We start from the raw sequence: 18879 nt of genomic DNA on the forward strand, positions 1-18879 counted from the left end.
TGAATCACTAGAAGGCACAGAGGTCATTCAATGAAATCTCATCCCAACAATTCCTCATACCTGTTGTTTCTCCGTTATTTTACTTGTTTTCATTTACTTTTATGTTTTTAAACAAAAATCAAACTATTGTGCAACCATCATTTAAGCTTGATAACTATTGAACGGCATAAGTATTACACCTCCCTGTGGATACGACAAAACCCTTTACTATACTACAATTGAGTCTTGAGAGATTCAAACGTAGAGTGGTAAAAAATCTTTCAACATCAATATATTTTGCTTTAAAAGAAAACATATATTACCCCGGTTGCCAAAATACACAACATCCTATAATTAGAACAACTTTGGACTAGAAACTAAGGTGAGTAATGAGAGGTTTATATATTTTTTTTTTAGCAAACCCAAAAAAAGATATCTATTTATTTGGTTCCTCATATTTCAAAACAATGTACCAAAAATTGGATGAACTACTCCATAGGGCCAAATATTTACCCTTAAGCTGTTGGGTAAGGGCTACTTTAATGGTTTTATATTATATTCTAATACCAAAGACAACCTTTCCAATTTTCATTCGATAGCTAGTCATAGTTGGCATAGTAAAGGAGACCCCCCTTCCCTTGGTTGCTGCTATCTTTTTTTAAGAAACCATATATTATAACATATTTTAATGTCTCGGACCAGTACATATAATAAGCATTCAGAATAAGTCAAGTATCTCTTTACCCTATGACTTTACAAAAAAAAAACAATGGCTACCATGAAGAGCCGACTACCTTTTGTCACTCATGGCTGGAGGCAATGGCTGACAAAGAAACACCTTTTTATAGGTGCTGCTGTGTAAATTTCCTGCCATCCCTAACCTTCCTTATAATAATTCTCAACTGTATATACAAACTTGTCAGCGACTTCAACTCCCCCAATCACATAAAAATGGATTCTTTAGCAACAGCAGCAGCAGCAAAATAACCCCCTGCGATGATTTCATTGGTTCTCTCATCATCCATGCTCCAAGACGAGGATCAAACACATCAACATTTGGAATCATTCTGTTTCCATCTAAGCCGCCTAGTGCGTATAAATTTTCATGTTTGGTTTTTTGGTCCATGAATGTTCCCTGGTATTCCATCAGTTTATGAGAGATTTGATTCCAGGAAACATTCATGGACCAAAATACCAAACATGAAAAAGTTTATTTTCCTCTTTGTTCCTAAATGAGCTATAACTTATAAGCATGAGGTTTACACTTATAGAGGGTTATAATCTCACTGCTAGCCCTAGTTTGTTAAGCTATAATTAAGCATGAGGTTTAAATTTCCACAAGCGTTTACGTTAGTTCTTGACCCAACCAACCCTCTATATACGATATTATGGTTAAGATGCATTATAATAGCCTTCTTTTCTTTTGGCTTTTTTTACGCTGATATTGTTTGTTTCATTTTCATTAAACAACCAACCATTTATATATAATTTAAAAAGTACTGCTTTAGCATGTGCCTGGGACATAACGCTATTGGGAACTTATTTTTATTTCACTTTAGTGGGGGATTGTTGTATTTTATTTTAATTAATTTCTTATTTGTTTCAAAATTAAAAAATATTTTTAACATTTTCTTTCTTTATATAAATATTAATTAACTATTGAACACAATTTCTAATTTATTGCTTTTTGACCAGGTAAATAAGTTTGTTATCTTCTTCCAGACATTTATTCCTATTCTTTTGCATCAAATTCACAGCACGTGAAAGTTTGCAAGTTTAAGGTCCTAAGTTTAATGAGTGATTTCTAAAAAAAAAGTTTAATGAGTGTTTTACATCAAATCAAGTCTTAAAGAAATTGCTAACGTGCAACGCTATTTTTCTTTTCTCTTAAAAAAATATTGATCGAGTCTTATGGAGTTATGGTGATGAAAGCCTAACATTTTCTCTCTTTATATAAATCCTAATTACCTATTAAATACATTTTCTAATTTACATTGTTTTTTGACAAGGTAAATACGTTTGTTATTTTCTTCATAAAATTTATTCCTATTATTTTGCACCAAGATAAGATGCCAGTACGTTAAAAGTTTACAAAGTTGAATAAACGCTAACTTAGAGTTAAAAAAACGCTAACTTCTCTTAAAAAAAAAATAAACACAAACTTTTGAGTTGGTTTACATCAAATTTATTGACTTTTTTTTTTGAAATGAAATTTATTGACTAAAAGTCTTAGAGCAATTGTGAATGTGCCTTTTTTTTTCTTACATCGGAAAAGTAAGATAAGAACGAAAAATACAAGGCTAACAAATCTCTAGTCAAGAGAGGATGAAGGGTGTATTCAAAAAAAAATTCGTTACGGGGCCGAAATGAAAGACTCAAAAATTGTCACTGAGTATTGCTTCAACTAATAGAATTTTTTTTGTTATAGGAGGAAGAGTAACAGTAAAATAGAACTAACTAGAAGCATCTAAAAACATAGCAGCAACAAAGGATGGTGGCCTGCTCCATGTTTGAGCTGGTGAACCATTTCGAGCTGCTTCCCGTGCAAGGGTATCTGTTGTATTGTTCCTCTCTCGCGCGATGTGAACCATAGAGCAGCTCTGAAATTGAGACATTAAGTCCAGTACCCTCCGTAGGCTATCTCGATCCCAAAACGTGCTAATATCACTACCAGTGTTCAAAACCATTACCGGCCTATCGCAATCAGAGGCACAAACAATGTTCGTAAAGCCAAGGTCAAGCGAGTGCAGCATACCAAGCTCAACAGCTTTGATTTCCGCTAGAAAAGGCGTGCCATGGTCGAAGCTCGCAGAGGTTGCAGACTTCCAATTACCTGAGCAGTCCCTTAACACCGCCACACAACCTATCCGACGAACATGAGGATTCCAACTCCCATCCACAGTCAGGCGAACGATCGGTGTTGCAGTAAAATCGAGAGCAGGTCCAGTTGCTATATGTTATTGTCCCAGTTTTTGGAATAAAGTTGAACGCCAGAGAGCTTCATCATGCAGCACATAACGAAGGACTTGGTTGATTGTAGCAACCTGATCCTCAAAGATACGCTATCATCGCCACTTCTAGGACCACCACATGACTGAGATTCCAAGAGTACAATTCCTGTGAGTAAGAAGGTCACCAAGCCACTAGGAAAAATTTACCTGCAACGCGAGAGGAGGCGGGACTAATCTGAAGTAGCTCCAAAGGCTCCTCGAATCAGGACATCCCCGAAAGAGGTGATCAACGTCCTCCTTGTCTGCATCACATCGAGAACAGCCGGCAGAAACTGCAAGATGGGATTGAAATCATCTTGAGTTTAAGTGCTTGAGGAAAAACTTCAACTTATAGTAGGTCGCATGGAAAGGGAGGGTGCTAGTGCGGAGTTGAGAAAGGAGAGACTTGATATCATAAATAATTTATGGAGATTGTATCGGATTGAGGAGAGAAAATGGGTCCAAAAGGCAAGAATGGCTCAAGGAAGGTGATAAAAATTCCATATTTTTTCATAAGGTTTGTAATGTAAGAGAAGCCAAAAAATGTCTAAACCATATTCAGATGAAAGGGGAGCAGACTTCAGATCCGAGGGAAATCAAAGTAGCCATTGCCAATCACTTCAAGGAATTCTTCAAAAAGGATAACAACACAAACGCTGCCCTGAAGTGTTCTAATCTGATAAGGCTGAGCAGAGAAATGAGGGATATGCTTGAGGATCAATTCTCGGAAGAAGAAGTATGGGAAGCCATCAATGCGTGTGATGGTGATCGTGCGCCGGGTCCTGACAGCTTTAACATGAAATTCTTCAAAGAATTCTGGAATTTGACAAAAGAAGATGTTACGAATGTTTTCTTAGAGTTTCATGATCATGGCAAATTGGTAAGAGGACTAAATGTTGCCTTCATCACTCTAATTCCCAAGTCTAGAGAGCCAACTTCTATATCGGACTATAGACCCATAAGTCTGATTGGAAGTGTGTATAAATTGATCGCAAAGGTTTTAGCGGGGATATTACAAGGAGTGATGCCTGCACTGATATCTTGCAATCAGTTTGCCTTCACTAGTGGCCACCAAATCGCCGATTGCATTCTTATTGCAAACGAAGTGGTGGATGCTATGAAGAAAAAAAAGGAGGGGGGAGGCTTGATTCTTAAACTCGACTTTGCTAAAGCGTACGACAACATCAGTTGGAATTTTCTTCTGAATATGCTAGGAGAAATGGGGTTTGGAACTAGATGGATCAATTGGATACAATGATGCATATCGTCAGCTACCCTAGCAGTTCTAGTCAACGATTCACCCACGGAACTCTTTGAGATTGAGAAAGGATTGAGGCAAGGTGATCCACTATCACCATTGCTGTTTAATATTATGGAAAATGGCCTCTCGTGTATGCTGAATTTATTGTTGGAAGGGCAATCACCATGTGGGTTTCGCTTTGGCTCCGGGATATCCATCAACCATCTCCAATCTGTCGATGACACACTCATATTTTGTGGGGATGATGTGTGTCAATTGAAGCGCATTTATGCTGCCATTGAAGCCTTTATGTGGGTGTCTGGCTTAAAGGTAAATTTTACCAAATCTCAATTAATTGGGTGTAATATTCCTCATAATCGTGTGGTGGAATTAGCCCAGCGCTTTGACTTCAGCTCGGGCCAGCTCCCAATTCAATATTTGGGGGCTCCTCTTGTTGATAACCCTCGGCTGAAACAATTCTGGATTCCGATTATTGAGAAAATGCGAGTGAAGTTGGCAGCTTGGAATTCCAAATTCTTATTGATAAATGGTAGACTTGTCTTACTGAAATCGGTGATATCGATAATAATGTGTAAAACTGGAACTTGGTAAATAATGATTGTCATTTGTTATCAATGAAGAAATATTGTAGCTATATCAAATATAATTTCATTTAGAAAGTTTATTAAATAATTCATTATATACTACATTTTTAATCAATTGTAGGTGAGTGCAACTATGATAAACCTAATAAGAGGTTATAAACTCATACTAAATATTATTAAAAAAACATATTTTAAATTAAAATCATAACTATTATCAGCCAAAGTTTTGAAATTAAACTATATTGACAAATAAAGTTAATTAAATTATTCTATTATCTTTTTATAATTAACATGAGATGCAGTTTTTTTGTCTTGACCAAGGTATCCCCACAGCCGACAGCCGTGAGACGAATCCCTCGCCCCACGGTCAGCGCACTAAGCGGTAGGGGCTGACCAAGGAGTTTCTTCTATTCGCAAGAGTTGAGATTCGAACCCTCAACCACTTGCTTAAAGGATGAAGTGTTGAACCACTACATCAACTCACTTAGTTACATGAGATGTAGTTTAGTTGTCTGTTTAATTTTCCTCATGTAACCCAAAATATATTTAATATATATCTCCTAATTTAATTAATTTAGTTTTTAATCTATTTAAATCATTTATCATCATATATGTAGTTAAATAGAAAACTACTCTACAAATATATAATAATTACAAATCTATTTTATCTAAATTATTTATCAATAAATATTATTTTTAATTAGTTAATTTTAATTCTTGAGATTTTTCAACTCAAGTTAATTTTTTAAAATTATAAATATTATTATATAATGTAGGTATTTCTGTGAATATTTAATGTAGGTAGTTGAATAGCTTTTCACAATTTCACAATAATTTCTTTTCTTCAGTTTATAATCTTATAATGTAGGTAGTTGAATAGCTTTTCACAATTTCACAATAATTTCTTTTCTTCAGTTTATAATCTTATTATTTAATAAATTTATTATAAAGATAATTTTTTATTAATTAATGTATTTTAATACAAAAGTATTTAAGTTTTTATGTTAATGTATTTAATGGTAAACCTCATGTCTCCTTTTTTTATATATATATATATATATATTTATAAATATATATTATTACTAAATATTATTTTTACGGTTAATAAATTTAAATTCTCAATATTGTTTACATATAAATATATTCCTTTGTTTTGTTTTAACAATTTTATAGTTTTGTCTCAATTTATTATTAACAATTAACATTCTAACTATTTTTAATTAATACTTAAAAATTAATTTTTATAAGAAACTCAAAAGTTGATAATTAATAGTTCACATTTGAGTTTTTGCATATGTGCTTTCCGGTCCATAAACACAGGATACTGACCGGGATGTCTTTTGGCTGGTGAAATATAACAAAGGTTTGGTGGGCAAAGGACTTTGTCATCACAAAGCACAACCATCTCGTAGAGCAACATGGAAGAAACACTGCATATTGTCTTTGTCGCTACCGCTGATTCTACTGTTGCTATTGCTTGGTGCTTTTATTTCTCGGGTTGTTTGGATAATTGGATGTTAAGTGGGTTTTGGGCTTTTGCTCTAAGGTGGCTGGCGGTGGTGGTGTTGGGCTTGTGTTTGTGGAAGCTAGTGGGGTGTGGTGCGGCTAGTTAGTCTCCAATCCTTGCTATGTGTAGATCGTTTGTTCTGGCTACGGTCGCCTTCTGGCTCAGCGTCTTGTTCTCTGCATGGTTTTGGATGAGTGATCGTCTCTTGTTTCGTTGCTACGAGTTTGGAGGCTGTTTTAGGAGCCTGAGCAAGCATTACTATCTTTTGTGTTTTTTCTCTTATCTTGGTTTATATGTATTAGCTCTATAGCATGCGGGTTGGTTTTATGTGTTGAGGTTTTTGGTATGCTCTTTTGGATTGGTCTCAATTGCAGGTGTCGAGTGGCTTGTTTTCATTCGATTAGAGATCTTTTCTAGAGGAGCAATCGCGTGGGGTTTTACTAGGTTTTCGACTATTTTAGAGATCTTGTCTAGAGGAGCAATCGCGTGGGGTTTTACTAGGTTTTTAGCACGCTCTTGTGCGTTAGGGTTTCTTGGGAGGTTTTTACTATATGAACTTATCTTTGTAGGTACTAACTGTACCCATGTTGAGAGAGTTTGTTTCTCAACATTTCTTATCTATATATATATTTTCAATTTTGATTTTAATAAACTCAAGTGAGTTTTATATATAGAGAATGGATTAAGAGGTGGTAAACTTGCCCCAACAATTGAATGTGAAAAACAAACACTTAGGGCCTGTTTGATAGCAGTTTTAGTTCCCAGCCCAGAAGAACCTCACTCACACAACAACTCACAAGCCATGTCTCCAGGTACCGTTCTCGACGCTTCCTCCGACGACCACCAACAACTTCCCTCCGCCACCGACGACAAGAAGAAACCTCAACCGCAGGCAGGTTCTTCCTTATTAACATTCGATTGTGTTTTGTTTTTTGTGATTAGTTTCATTTCTGTTGTTCTCATTTGAGTGATTGATATCAGGAGTACGATGATGCTCCTGTTGTTGAGGACGTGCACGATGAAGCCGATGAAGATGAAGATGACGACGAGGACGATGAGGATGATGAAGATGGTGCTCAAGGTCCTCTTCCTTTCACTATTTGATGTTTGTTGGTTCTGGTTGTTGTCATTATCAGCATTTGGTTAATGGGTTTCCTTTTGTTTTTTGATTTTTCCTTGTTGTCAATGAGATCTAACTTACTGGAGCAACCAACTATGATATTCCTAATCATAGTTCTTCAAATACACAAATGTTTATTGTTGGCTCACAGGTTAATAATGTTCAAACTTCAAAGTGAATGTTTGCTTCATCTTTTGGTTGAAATTTTTGTGCATTTATTTTTGCATTGACTGTTAGTTACCATTTGTGGGTTAATTAAGGATTACATTCATGTTGGTCTTAAGGCAAGGCACTCTTTGTGGCTTAGTTAAGAATGGCTGTCTCATGGGCTGCACTGATTTCGATTGATTGGCATTTGTGTCCTTTGGTTGTCTTCGCTTGATTGGCATTTGTGTCCTTTGGCTGTCTTTACTCAATTGTTGGTTGATTGGCATTAATGCCCTTAGGCTTAACTAGAAGATATGAGCTAAATTCAGTTCTTGCTGATTATGTTCAAACTTATCAGGTTGGTAGCATAATCACTCAAAGGTTTTCCAAGAAGTTAACAAAGATGACCTAGGCAAGTGGAACATATTATTTTTGTTGCACTGCGTGCGATGGGATATCCTGCAAAACCAAAGAATGATCTTAACTTCAGCAAAAGAAGGAATCAGTAAATCAGTTAAATATTGAGCATCTTGCATTAATTTTCCATACAAATAAATTTCCCAAGCAAAGCATAACATTCATGGTAAAAATAAAAACAAGTGTTCAATCTCTAAAATTCCGCTGGTTTCTGCTGAGTCCCATTGATTTTACTGTTTTTACCCTGTCAGCTTCACGGTTAATGAGTCATATGGTTGGGTTTTCTGTTTTGCTTGGTTTCTAAAGGCAAATGCCTTGCCTAAACCAGAAAGGTGTATGTAAGACAAGGGCCTCGCCAAATTAGCAGTGCCTCAGTTAGCTAGAGGGATGACCTCTTCTGGAGTCCTTGCACTACTTTGACTGAGCTCACTCTTATACTACCATTATTATGTTTGGGGTTCTTTTATTTTCATATCTTCCTATATTCAGCTACTGGTTTTCTGAGCACATGAATTTTATATTGTGGAGTTTGGATGATGTAAAAACATTGTGCACTACAGTTGTTGAGTAAGAGCCCATTTGTATGCTGACCAAATAGCACTTATTGAAGCTTATCTAGTGCTTTTCTTAGTGCAGAAGCTCCTGGAAGTGCTCTTTGATCCGTATCCAAATGGAAACTAACTGTTACAATTCTGTTCATTACTTTCCCTCTGCTGCAGCACTGCAGCTATATCCATTCTGTATTACATTTATTTGGCATGTAATCTGTTGATCTTGTTCATAAATGTGCTCTTTTGGACTTGGAGATGCAGGTACCACTGAGGGTTCAAAGCAGAGCAGAAGTGAGAAAAAAAGCCGAAAAGCAATGTTGAAGCTTGGGCTGAAGCCTGTCACTGGCGTTAGTAGGGTCACAATCAAGAGAACAAAAAATGTTAGTGGCGTTATATTGTATTGTTGTTTATGTAAGAAATACTATCAATGCTCACTTTAACACTCTTTCCAACACTCGTTTATGTGTTGAAAACAATGTGGAATCTACTAATTATATGGGTTCACTCCCAGTTTGGTGGGACTCACATAGATTTCAACCAATAAAAGAGATGATGTTGGAAAGGGAGTGTTAGAGTGAGTATTGGACTATTGGTAGTACTCCTTGTGTGTATGTTTTATGTGGAAGATGGCTGGCGTCTAACCAAATTATTTTCTGCTGCAGATACTTTTTTTCATCTCAAAACCTGATGTCTTTAAGAGTCCGAATTCTGAGACATATGTCATATTCGGGGAGGCGAAAATAGAGGACCTGAGCTCGCAGTTGCAGACGCAAGCTGCTCAGCAGTTCAGAATGCCAGATATGGCATCTGTAATGGCAAAACAAGATCAAGGCGCTGCTGCAGCTGATGGAGCACAGCCTGAGGAAGAAGAAGAGGAGGTTGATGAAACCGGCGTGGAGCCCCACGACATTGACTTGGTCATGACACAAGCTGGAGTGTCAAGAAGCAAGGCTGTCAAGGCTCTCAAGACTCACAATGGGGACATTGTTGGTGCCATCATGGAGCTCACTACTTAATTGAGCTTTGTGTTCATCTCTTTTTTGAATAATTTTGGAACTGGTGCAATCCTTGACTTACTGTAGCAATATCATACCAACATATCAATAGTATATGTGTTTAGGTTTACTACTTACATCAATTTTGTTGCTTCCTCTGTTTCTCAACAAACTCTGGAGCCATATTAAGGACACATTTGTTGGCTTAGTGTTGTGTTCTTTTTTCTTTTACTCATACAGCTATGGTTTTAAATTCTAGGATGGAATTGTGATTGCAACAAGATTTTGGAGACCTCTACAACTACTTGGAGCTGCAAACTACTGCAACTGCAGTGACATTTATCCCAATTTTTTTGAATATTAATTTCTACAAACGAAATTGTAAGCACGATTGAAATCGATTAATTATAATAAAAGTTGAAGTACAAGTTTTAAATGTGACATTTTAGTTTTTGAACCTCTATTTTTTCCTTGTAATCACTTTCTGGTTGAGTATATCTTTCAACTTCTTTTTGTAACTTCAAATTTATGTTTCTACCTATTTCTATTCAGCATATTTTCAATTATAAAATAAATAATTATCAAGAAATTTATTATTCAACTGTTTGTGGGCAATTGTTAAGGGTGCTATTTTGCAAATTTCGTAATGTAGGTATTTCACATTAAATTTCACATTCATGAGTATTCCTAGTCTCAACCATTGTTTATTAACTTACACCATATACATGTGATGTGAAAAGGGACTATGGATTTCAGTGGCAAACGATCAAAGTTAAAGGTTGAATAAAAATGTATTGCTGTCATTTATAGGCTTAAAACAAGCACAAGGTGAACATGGACTTATAATTCTTGACAGCTAGCTGTTCATGAGTGTTTCTCAACACATATCCAGGTCCTGGAAAAGTGTAAAGAAACTTGCGGGTGGGTGTATGGTGCAGCCATTGCAAATGTTATGTCTATAAATACAATAATTAATGAATCTCTCACTTTAAATTAATCTTAGCCTTTGAATATTAGAATGAATTGGTGAGATTTGATTGGAGAGGATTCAGATCCCCTGGAAATATTGAACTTGATCCTTCTCAGACTCACTTTGTGGATGAATTTCAGCAGCAAGGTCCATTATGGCGAAAATACCACTAACATCTAACTGACTACATATCCCCCCTTCCCCAACCTTTTTGTAAGGATCATTTGTACATGAGTTTAGATTTTTGAAGGTAAACTAACTACTCTGTCATTGCAATTGTACTTGTACATGCATTAGACAGAAATATTGAACTTGCCTTCTGTGGTTCTAGAATGATTTTAATTGTATTGCACCAGGGGCCATGGTTTTTTTTCAAAGCTAGGTACTTCGTTTTCATGTTCCGATTCACAAGCACCACGCATGCTATTCTATACTAAATTCACCTGAGAGGGATTCCTAAAACTGAAGTATCTTTACAATGTCTGATAAGGAAGGTTTGTAGGTGGCTAAGATTAAAAAACAAAGCATAATGTTCACAAGACCTTTCATCAAATCTATAGAATGTGTTGGATTCTCTAAAAAAAATAATCTTATGCATGAGATATCTACTAGGGAAGGCAATTGACATGAAGCAAAGTTAACCATGAAGCCAGTTGGAATAAAATTCCATATTGAACAAAAATCATTTTTTTTGGCACATAAGCAAAAACCAGTTTAGTACTTGTACTTATTTCAATAGATATTCAATCAAAACATGTCACAAAAAAATAATTTTTAATCAACATTAATTTTATTCAAACGATTCAAATTATTAACATTTACTATATTTTAAATAACTATTCAACTAAATATTTAAATTTATTTCAATAATTAAAATTAAACAAAGTCAACTATTTATGCACAACCATTAAATTAAATTTCTATAGTAATTTTTTTATCAAATTATTTATATAATTAATTCATTTTTATACTCCCTCTATCTGTTCTCAAATGATAACTCAAGTGGTAAAAGTTGCGGAACATATGGGTTGAGGAAGGGAAGGTCTAGGAATCATGTAACATCTCAACTTTTCACCTACTTCAACAATACACACGACGAAGTAATAATTAAGTATTTCCCACTTATTCTATTTTAGAACAATAAGATGACAATGTCATATGTGTCCCAATTTTTAGTTTTCATTAATTTCTATGTTCTAGCTTATTCAAAGTGATGTTAAATTATATTTTATCACTTACAATAAGTGGTGCTCGAGCAAGTTTTCATTACGTTCCGGGCTTTGCCGCGTCCAATTCCTCTTTATCTGTTCGCCTATCCCTTCTACTATCTGGATTGAGGAAGGACCTCCGAGTCTTGATGACTTTATTCGTTGTGACATATCAGCGTCCACACCGGTTTGAATTTAAATGCATTTCACATCTTTCAAAAACTAAAAACCTACCCTAATCCTTTCGAAACAAAATATACCATGTTATCATGTTGTCATCAAAATTATTTTAATTCTCATTCTCACCCTAATTATAGATTTACCAAGTGAAGTCTTTCTCTAGTGGAAGCAGTTTGAATTGAAAAGCGGGGACTGAAATTGAAAGAGATAGTTCATATATAAATAAAACCCTCCACTTTGCTTCCATTTGCATTGCACTTTCCTCTTCTTCCTCATCCTTCTGGTACGATTTCCATTTCCCCCAAGTTTCGAACTTGCTCTCGTTTTTCAACACCCATTTTCGTGAATTGAGTCTTAACATGCTTGTTTCTTCCTCTTTCTAAATTATCGCAATTTCCCCCTTTTTGTTGGTTTCGTAGTTTTCCGGTGGAGCAACAACAATGCCGAGGGAAATCATCACGCTTCAGGTAGGGCAATGTGGGAACCAGATCGGCATGGAGTTCTGGAAGCAGCTCTGCCTCGAGCATGGTATCAGCAAAGATGGTATTCTTGAAGATTTCGCCACTCAGGTCAATTTCATTTTCATCTTTTCCATTTGTTTCACTTTCAATCATATAATCACTTCTGACATAAAAAGCTACAAACTTTAGCTTCTTGATGCTTTGGATTGTGTGCCAATTGCCATGACCAATTCAAACATGCTATTAGTTGTAGTTTTGACTTTGTGTAATGTGGATAACATGTCTCAGGATTTTTGGTATATATATGCTAAATTAGCCATGTGATTATGGACTCACTTATCTCACTTTTTAGAGTTTGTTTTAATTCTGGACTCATATTTGCTTGTTACATAGATTCTAGCTTCCTATTTTTTTCTTAATGTTGAGATTCTTAGTTTAATACCCTGAATTTGGTTTTTTAAGTTGATCCTTATACCTTTTGTTAGAAGTCTCACATTGTCTAGAGATATGGCATAGATAGCCTTTATGAGGGTAGAGCAACCCTCAACTCTTCAGCTAGCTTTTGGGTTGAGTTAAGCCTCCCAAATTCTAATACCTTTTAAGAGTGATATTACTTAAACTCTCATTCACTTGTTTCTCGGCAAACCACCCTAGGCCCTGATGCTACTAGTATGACTGTGAACAATTTAACTTATATGCACATGTCATGTAGTGGTATCTTTATCCTTCTCTTGGGTTATTTTAAAACGGCAGAATTGTCACCTTCGAGTTTTAAAAAATGAAGTCCCACTCAGCAGCATCATATGCTGTTGTCCAGCTTCCATATTTATTTGAAGTTCATTTGATTGTTGTGAGCATTGAATAATTAGAAGCGACAAGTATCCCTCTTTGTCCAACTTGTGATTAGTGAACATTGGTTCTGTAATTAGTATTTACTTATTTTGGTCCAAATGCTGCAGGGAGGTGATAGGAAAGACGTGTTCTTCTATCAAGCTGATGATCAGCATTATATACCACGGGCTCTTTTGATTGACTTGGAGCCAAGAGTGATTAATGGAATTCAAAATAGTGACTACCGAAATCTCTACAATCATGAGAATATCTTCGTCTCAGATCATGGAGGTGGTGCAGGAAACAATTGGGCCAGTGGATACCATCAGGTTTGTCACTATAACATTTTGTCCCTGGTTGTCCAGCAATGTTGGATAACATTTAGTTAGAATGGATGATGTCAATCAATGATTCTGGTATTTGTTGGACTTGGAGCACTAGCTTGCTCTAGATAATTGTTGAAATATACTGCTTCACATGAAATCATGTAAAAGTCACAGGGAGAATATTTCTACATACACAATATTTATTTATTTTATAGAATTATAGATGCCTTAGATGGTCAGCTGCATTTGCCATCCTTCTAATATTCAAGTAGTTTTGTACAAAACATGAATTGTGATTTTCATAAGACTTAACAAATGATAATCCTGAAAGTCACTCCATAATCATGATCAATTTTTTTAAATGTAAGCAAAGATCTCAATTTTCAATGTCCTAAAAGGGGTGATTTATATTTTTAGAATGTGAAGCAATTGTTTACCTAACGTGGTTGTTAATATCTGATCAGGGAAAAATTGTTGAAGAAGACATAATGGACATGATTGACAGAGAAGCAGATGGTAGTGACAGTCTTGAGGGTTTTGTTCTGTGTCATTCAATTGCTGGAGGAACAGGCTCAGGTTTTTTTTCCCTTCTTGTCTTTGGCTTAAAATCAATCTATAAGGTTCTTCATTTTCCCTCTCTTATGGAGCATTTGTTTAGTTGGTGCATCAGAAGAAGCAAAAGATTGCTGAAATGATTAATTAAATTTGCACCTGATGTTATAGTCTTAACCTTCGACCTAGTCTTTATTTCAACCAAAAGTCAAATTAATCTACTTTCCCTCTAGAGAGGATGTTAAACAGAAGTGCTTCCTTTTAGGTTATCTCAGATTAAAAATTTAAAATTGCTTGTACTGCATAATGGTTGGGATTCTGATGGGCCCACATCACTTGGGCATAAAGAATTCTGTTAGAGAGGGTTCTAACAGAATGGGCAGCTGTCAGGAGGGGATTGGTGGTGAAGATGGTCGGGGTCAGGCTAAGGAACATGAAGATGAAATGAATTGGGTGGGGGGGGGGGGTATGGTTGGAGAATAGGCCATCTTTTGGGATGTTTGGGACTTGGGAGTGGCTGTTGTCTCTGGGCTAAGAAATCTCTTCTCTGATATTTTGATATACATTTTCCATCTTTTTTAGTATTTTTGTTTCTACAAATTAGCTGTAGTAAGAACTATTTCTTCAAAGTTTCTTAACCTACTCTAAAGTTGCCTATCAGATTCCTAAATTAAACGTTTATGTAAATAGACACCTATTCGTAGGCTTATTTGAGAAGCCTATTAAAATGAGCTCCATAGAATTATCTGTGTGTATAAGCGCTTATATTCTAATCTGAGAAGCTTATCAAAACAAGCTCAAGAGAGCTTATAGGCAGGTCATTGACCATCTATTTTCATAAGCTTGAACACCTGCTTCAGTTTTTATACTATGAGATAAGTTTATAAGCTCTTCCAAACGCAACTTCAGTGCTTCAAATTTCACTTATTTATTAAGTGTTTTTTCTGTACTCTTATGCAGGTATGGGCTCATACTTGTTGGAGACACTGAACGACCGCTACAGCAAAAAACTAGTTCAGACATACAGTGTGTTTCCTAACCAAATGGAGACAAGTGATGTGGTGGTCCAACCTTACAATTCACTTTTGACACTCAAGCGACTGACTCTTAATGCAGATTGTGTTGTAGTTCTTGATAATACTGCACTAAATAGAATTGCTGTGGAACGACTTCATTTATCAAATCCAACTTTTGCTCAAACAAATTCATTAGTTTCTACTGTGATGTCTGCCAGCACAACCACTCTTCGTTATCCGGGGTACATGAATAATGACCTGGTTGGTCTTCTTGCCTCTTTGATCCCAACACCAAGATGTCATTTTCTAATGACTGGATATACGCCTTTGACAGTGGAACGTCAGGTGAGATCCCGTGTCAGTTTTTCTCCAAAAAAATGATATTTGGACTTTGGAGCATCAAAATTTGACTAAATTTTTGTCATGTGAAGATTTATGTTGTTAAATTGTTGAACTGGAAACTTCGGGAAAATAAAAATGTGATGATGTTTCCTTGCAGGCTAATGTAATTCGTAAGACCACTGTACTTGATGTTATGAGAAGACTTCTGCAGGTATGATTACTGCTTAAACAGTTGAAATTGATTGGATATTTCCTCTACTAATTTTAATATTTCTGGCAGGCAAAAAACATTATGGTTTCTTCTTATGCACGGACCAAAGATGCTAGCCAAGCTAAATATATATCAATTCTGAATATCATCCAAGGAGAGGTTGATCCAACTCAGGTAGTGACAATAGTTACGAAGTATTCATTATAGTTCTGATTTTTTCTGTTTTGTATCAACTTTATAAGATGCTTTCTGGATAATTAGTTCTATAAGAGTGTTACTATGAAAAGACTTCTGTTTATATAATTGTTGTACTTAAATCAAAAACCTTGAAAAATTAACAAGTTCTTAAAAAGTAAACCATAAAAATAATCTCCATCTGATGTTGGTGGAACTTTTCTAGTTGTGCACTGATATTTTTTTCTAAAGAAGTTTCAATCAAGTTGCTGCTTGCTCAGATTGACCTGTGATAGTTATGTATCATGTTTGTAGCATGTAAATATTTTAACAGTGCTATACTTTATCATGACTTTAATTTGTCTATGGATTCAGGTGCATGAAAGTTTGCAAAGGATACGTGAAAGGAAGCTAGTTAACTTTATTGAGTGGGGTCCTGCAAGTATTCAGGTCTGTGGCAAAGCAATTTAAAGTTATTGCCGTGTATTTAGTTTTATGACATAATCTGATCTTTCTTATTTCTTGCACTTCTGGTAGGTTGCTCTATCCAGAAAGTCACCATATGTTCAAACTGCACACAGGGTAGGACTCTATCCTTTTTCTTTTAGTCTTTATTTGTATGCTGATAATGTTTTTCTGCTTTGTGAGTCTGATTGTATTGGAGATAGATCAACACATATTTTTTTAAAAATGATTGTTGTTCTGAAGTTGTGATAACCCATGTGTGTTGCATTTGTTAGGTCAGTGGCCTTATGCTAGCTAGCCATACTAGCATTCGTCACCTTTTCAGTAAATGTTTGAGCCAGTATGATAAGTTGAGAAAGAAACAAGCCTTTTTAGACAACTACCGGAAGTTCCCAATGTTTGCTGTAAGTTTAATACTTGTCTGGGCTCTATCATCTTCATGTAATACTTAAAAACTTCTTCTTTCTCATCGGATGACATCAATTAAAAATGGGCAGGATAATGACCTTTCAGAATTTGATGAATCAAGGGACATAATTGAGAGTTTGGTTGATGAATACAAGGCCTGCGAGTCCCCAGATTATATCAAATGGGGAATGGAGGTAGATACTCTACAACCTCACTTCCCATTTTAAGTTCATCTTTCATAACTGCTAACTTATTTGTTCCCCCTTGTATAGGATCCTAACAATATGCTATCAGGAGAAGGCAATGCTTCAGGATCACTGGATCCAAAATCAGTAGTTTGAAGAGACTAAGTAAGCTATATTTTTTTTTTTGAATTTGACTAAGTAAGCTATTGACAAGCCATGATTTAGGTTGTTCTTAAGTTTTTAGATTTGACTTTACTTTCTTTCTCTAGAAAGATAAATAAAATATTAAGAGGAAGAGATGAAAACATGAACTTTAAATGTGGTTAACTTGCATTTTTACCATTTAGGTTCAATCATTGCTGGTACTACAAGGGAGCGAAAGGGAATGATTTTGTGCAAGATCAGCAAGGTTCTAATGAAAACTTTTTCAACTTTTCTGGGGTATTCAATGGTTTTTGAGTGTGGATAATTTTGGTTTGTATATCCTTTGGACATCCACCCAAGGGAATGAATGTATATGGTTGGTTAGTCACTGGCTTGTAGAGAATTAGGGAATCTAGTGTTTGTTATCCTTGTTACGTGACCATGTTGTTGCTTATTTTTGGTTGAACATGTTGCGTTAGGATGAATCTTAAAATATTAAAATTGATGTGGTGCATATATTAATTTCATTCAACTTTTAAGTGGTGTTTAGATATTTTCAATCTTTGATTATAAGCCCCGTATTCCTCAATTATCACCACTATGATGGTGTTTTTCTATTGATAAATTTTTCTCATATTTGAAAGAGCTTATTTAAGTATTTTATTGCATAAGTGGTTATATAAACAACTTGAAATCCCTATAAGTCGTTTTGAGTTTGTTTTTATAAGTTGATCAGATTAGGTTATGGATAAAAGCTTATACCTACGAATAACTCATTTTGAGTTTATTTCAATATACAATTTAAATTAGCTTATTTTTGTGTGTAAATCACCTAGTATTCGGTAACCCTTTAGATGCCAACAACTTTTAGATTTGGGATTTAGTTTCCATCAAGACTATTCATTCCCGCCCCGAGGGTATTGTGTAGGAATTGTACTAACACTATGTTTGGTAGCGAAGAGAGAGATAGAGAAGAGAGAGTAGAGAAGAGAGAAGTTGAGTAGAGAGAAATAGGTGAGAAATAGAATAGATTTCATAGGTTGTTTGGTATGTTAGAAAGAGAAGAGAGATAGAAGAGAAAGAATGAGATGGAAAGTTGTATTTTTATAAAAAGACATTTGCATCCAATAAAAAAATTTTAGTTGCAAATATACATCTGCACAAAAAAGGGTACTAAAGGGAAAAGGTAAAAACAAACTTGCGTGCCTTCATCTCTCTTCAATTTGAAGAGAGGGCAAAAAGCTGATGGCCCCACCACCTGCCATCTCTCTCTCTTGTGGGTAAGTGCAAACCAAACAGAGGGAGATTATCTATCTCTTGCTAAACTCTCTCTACGGTACTTCTCTCTTCTCAAGTTCTACTCCACCAAACACACCATAAGAGCTTAATTAAGTTATTTATTCAAATGCACTCAAATTAACTAGTGAAAAGAACTTCATATTGTATTATGTTTGGTTCGGCGTTTGCGCAAATTCAACACATCTCAAAGTTATGAAGTTAGAATTTGTCACATTAGATTCAACATAGTTCATAAAAGTAAAATTTTATCACATTAGCTTCAATATGAATCCACGTTGTTCAATAGAAATTCAAGCATAACTAGCACCCATAGCGTGTCGGGTGTGAGGTATCCACATTTGTTAACAAATCATAGCACATTTCAATGAAAGGACTAATATGATCGTGTGTAAGAATCATTAATTTTCTTATTAAATTTAGTGCTTAGTGCAAAAAACAATGACAACAGGTTTTAGTAACATGATCAATGTGTGTATCTTGAAGTTTTAAGAATTTTCCTTATCCATGCGGTGCCGTACGCATGTCATATCATCAAACGTCAAACGAAAGACGCATT

General features: G+C 35.4%; 3 protein-coding genes across 3 annotated transcripts; all 3 read left to right on the plus strand.

Annotated features, from left to right (window-relative positions):
- Window positions 1-4341: 4341 nt before the first annotated feature.
- Window positions 4342-4939, plus strand: LOC130709453 (uncharacterized). The gene is made up of 2 exons (XM_057558850.1): window positions 4342-4817; window positions 4936-4939. Exons 1-2 carry the CDS (start codon window positions 4342-4344, stop codon window positions 4937-4939), a joined length of 480 nt encoding a protein of 159 aa, XP_057414833.1.
- A 2071-nt stretch (window positions 4940-7010) lies between these two features.
- Window positions 7011-9782, plus strand: LOC130733223 (nascent polypeptide-associated complex subunit alpha-like protein 2). The gene is made up of 4 exons (XM_057585345.1): window positions 7011-7213; window positions 7303-7402; window positions 8818-8936; window positions 9219-9782. Exons 1-4 carry the CDS (start codon window positions 7124-7126, stop codon window positions 9570-9572), a joined length of 663 nt encoding a protein of 220 aa, XP_057441328.1. The 5' UTR covers window positions 7011-7123; the 3' UTR covers window positions 9573-9782.
- Window positions 9783-12036: 2254 nt separating this feature from the next.
- LOC130733224 (tubulin gamma-1 chain) lies at window positions 12037-17577 on the plus strand. The gene is made up of 13 exons (XM_057585346.1): window positions 12037-12192; window positions 12329-12478; window positions 13330-13530; window positions 13992-14103; window positions 15040-15440; window positions 15595-15648; window positions 15718-15822; window positions 16198-16272; window positions 16360-16404; window positions 16563-16691; window positions 16785-16889; window positions 16968-17045; window positions 17228-17577. The coding sequence occupies exons 2-12, from the start codon at window positions 12350-12352 to the stop codon at window positions 17034-17036; spliced, it is 1425 nt and encodes a 474-aa protein (XP_057441329.1). The 5' UTR covers window positions 12037-12192; window positions 12329-12349; the 3' UTR covers window positions 17037-17045; window positions 17228-17577.
- Window positions 17578-18879: the final 1302 nt, after the last annotated feature.

This window comes from Lotus japonicus, chromosome 1, assembly GCF_012489685.1.
Source record: "Lotus japonicus ecotype B-129 chromosome 1, LjGifu_v1.2".
Lineage (NCBI taxonomy): Eukaryota > Viridiplantae > Streptophyta > Magnoliopsida > Fabales > Fabaceae > Lotus > Lotus japonicus.

What these genes read in the sequence shown, in the direction of transcription:
- LOC130709453 (XM_057558850.1), top strand. Translation starts at nt 4,342, where the DNA reads ATGGAAAATGGCCTCTCGTGTATGCTGAATTTATTGTTGGAAGGGCAA.
- LOC130733223 (XM_057585345.1), top strand. Translation starts at nt 7,124, where the DNA reads ATGTCTCCAGGTACCGTTCTCGACGCTTCCTCCGACGACCACCAACAA. An exon ending in AGAAGAAACCTCAACCGCAG is followed by an intron (nt 7,214 to 7,302) that starts GCAGGTTCTTCC and finishes GATTGATATCAG; the next exon opens with GAGTACGATGATGCTCCTGT. An exon ending in CAATCAAGAGAACAAAAAAT is followed by an intron (nt 8,937 to 9,218) that starts GTTAGTGGCGTT and finishes TTTCTGCTGCAG; the next exon opens with ATACTTTTTTTCATCTCAAA.
- LOC130733224 (XM_057585346.1), top strand. Translation starts at nt 12,350, where the DNA reads ATGCCGAGGGAAATCATCACGCTTCAGGTAGGGCAATGTGGGAACCAG. An exon ending in TGCTGGAGGAACAGGCTCAG is followed by an intron (nt 14,104 to 15,039) that starts GTTTTTTTTCCC and finishes ACTCTTATGCAG; the next exon opens with GTATGGGCTCATACTTGTTG. An exon ending in GGGGTCCTGCAAGTATTCAG is followed by an intron (nt 16,273 to 16,359) that starts GTCTGTGGCAAA and finishes CACTTCTGGTAG; the next exon opens with GTTGCTCTATCCAGAAAGTC.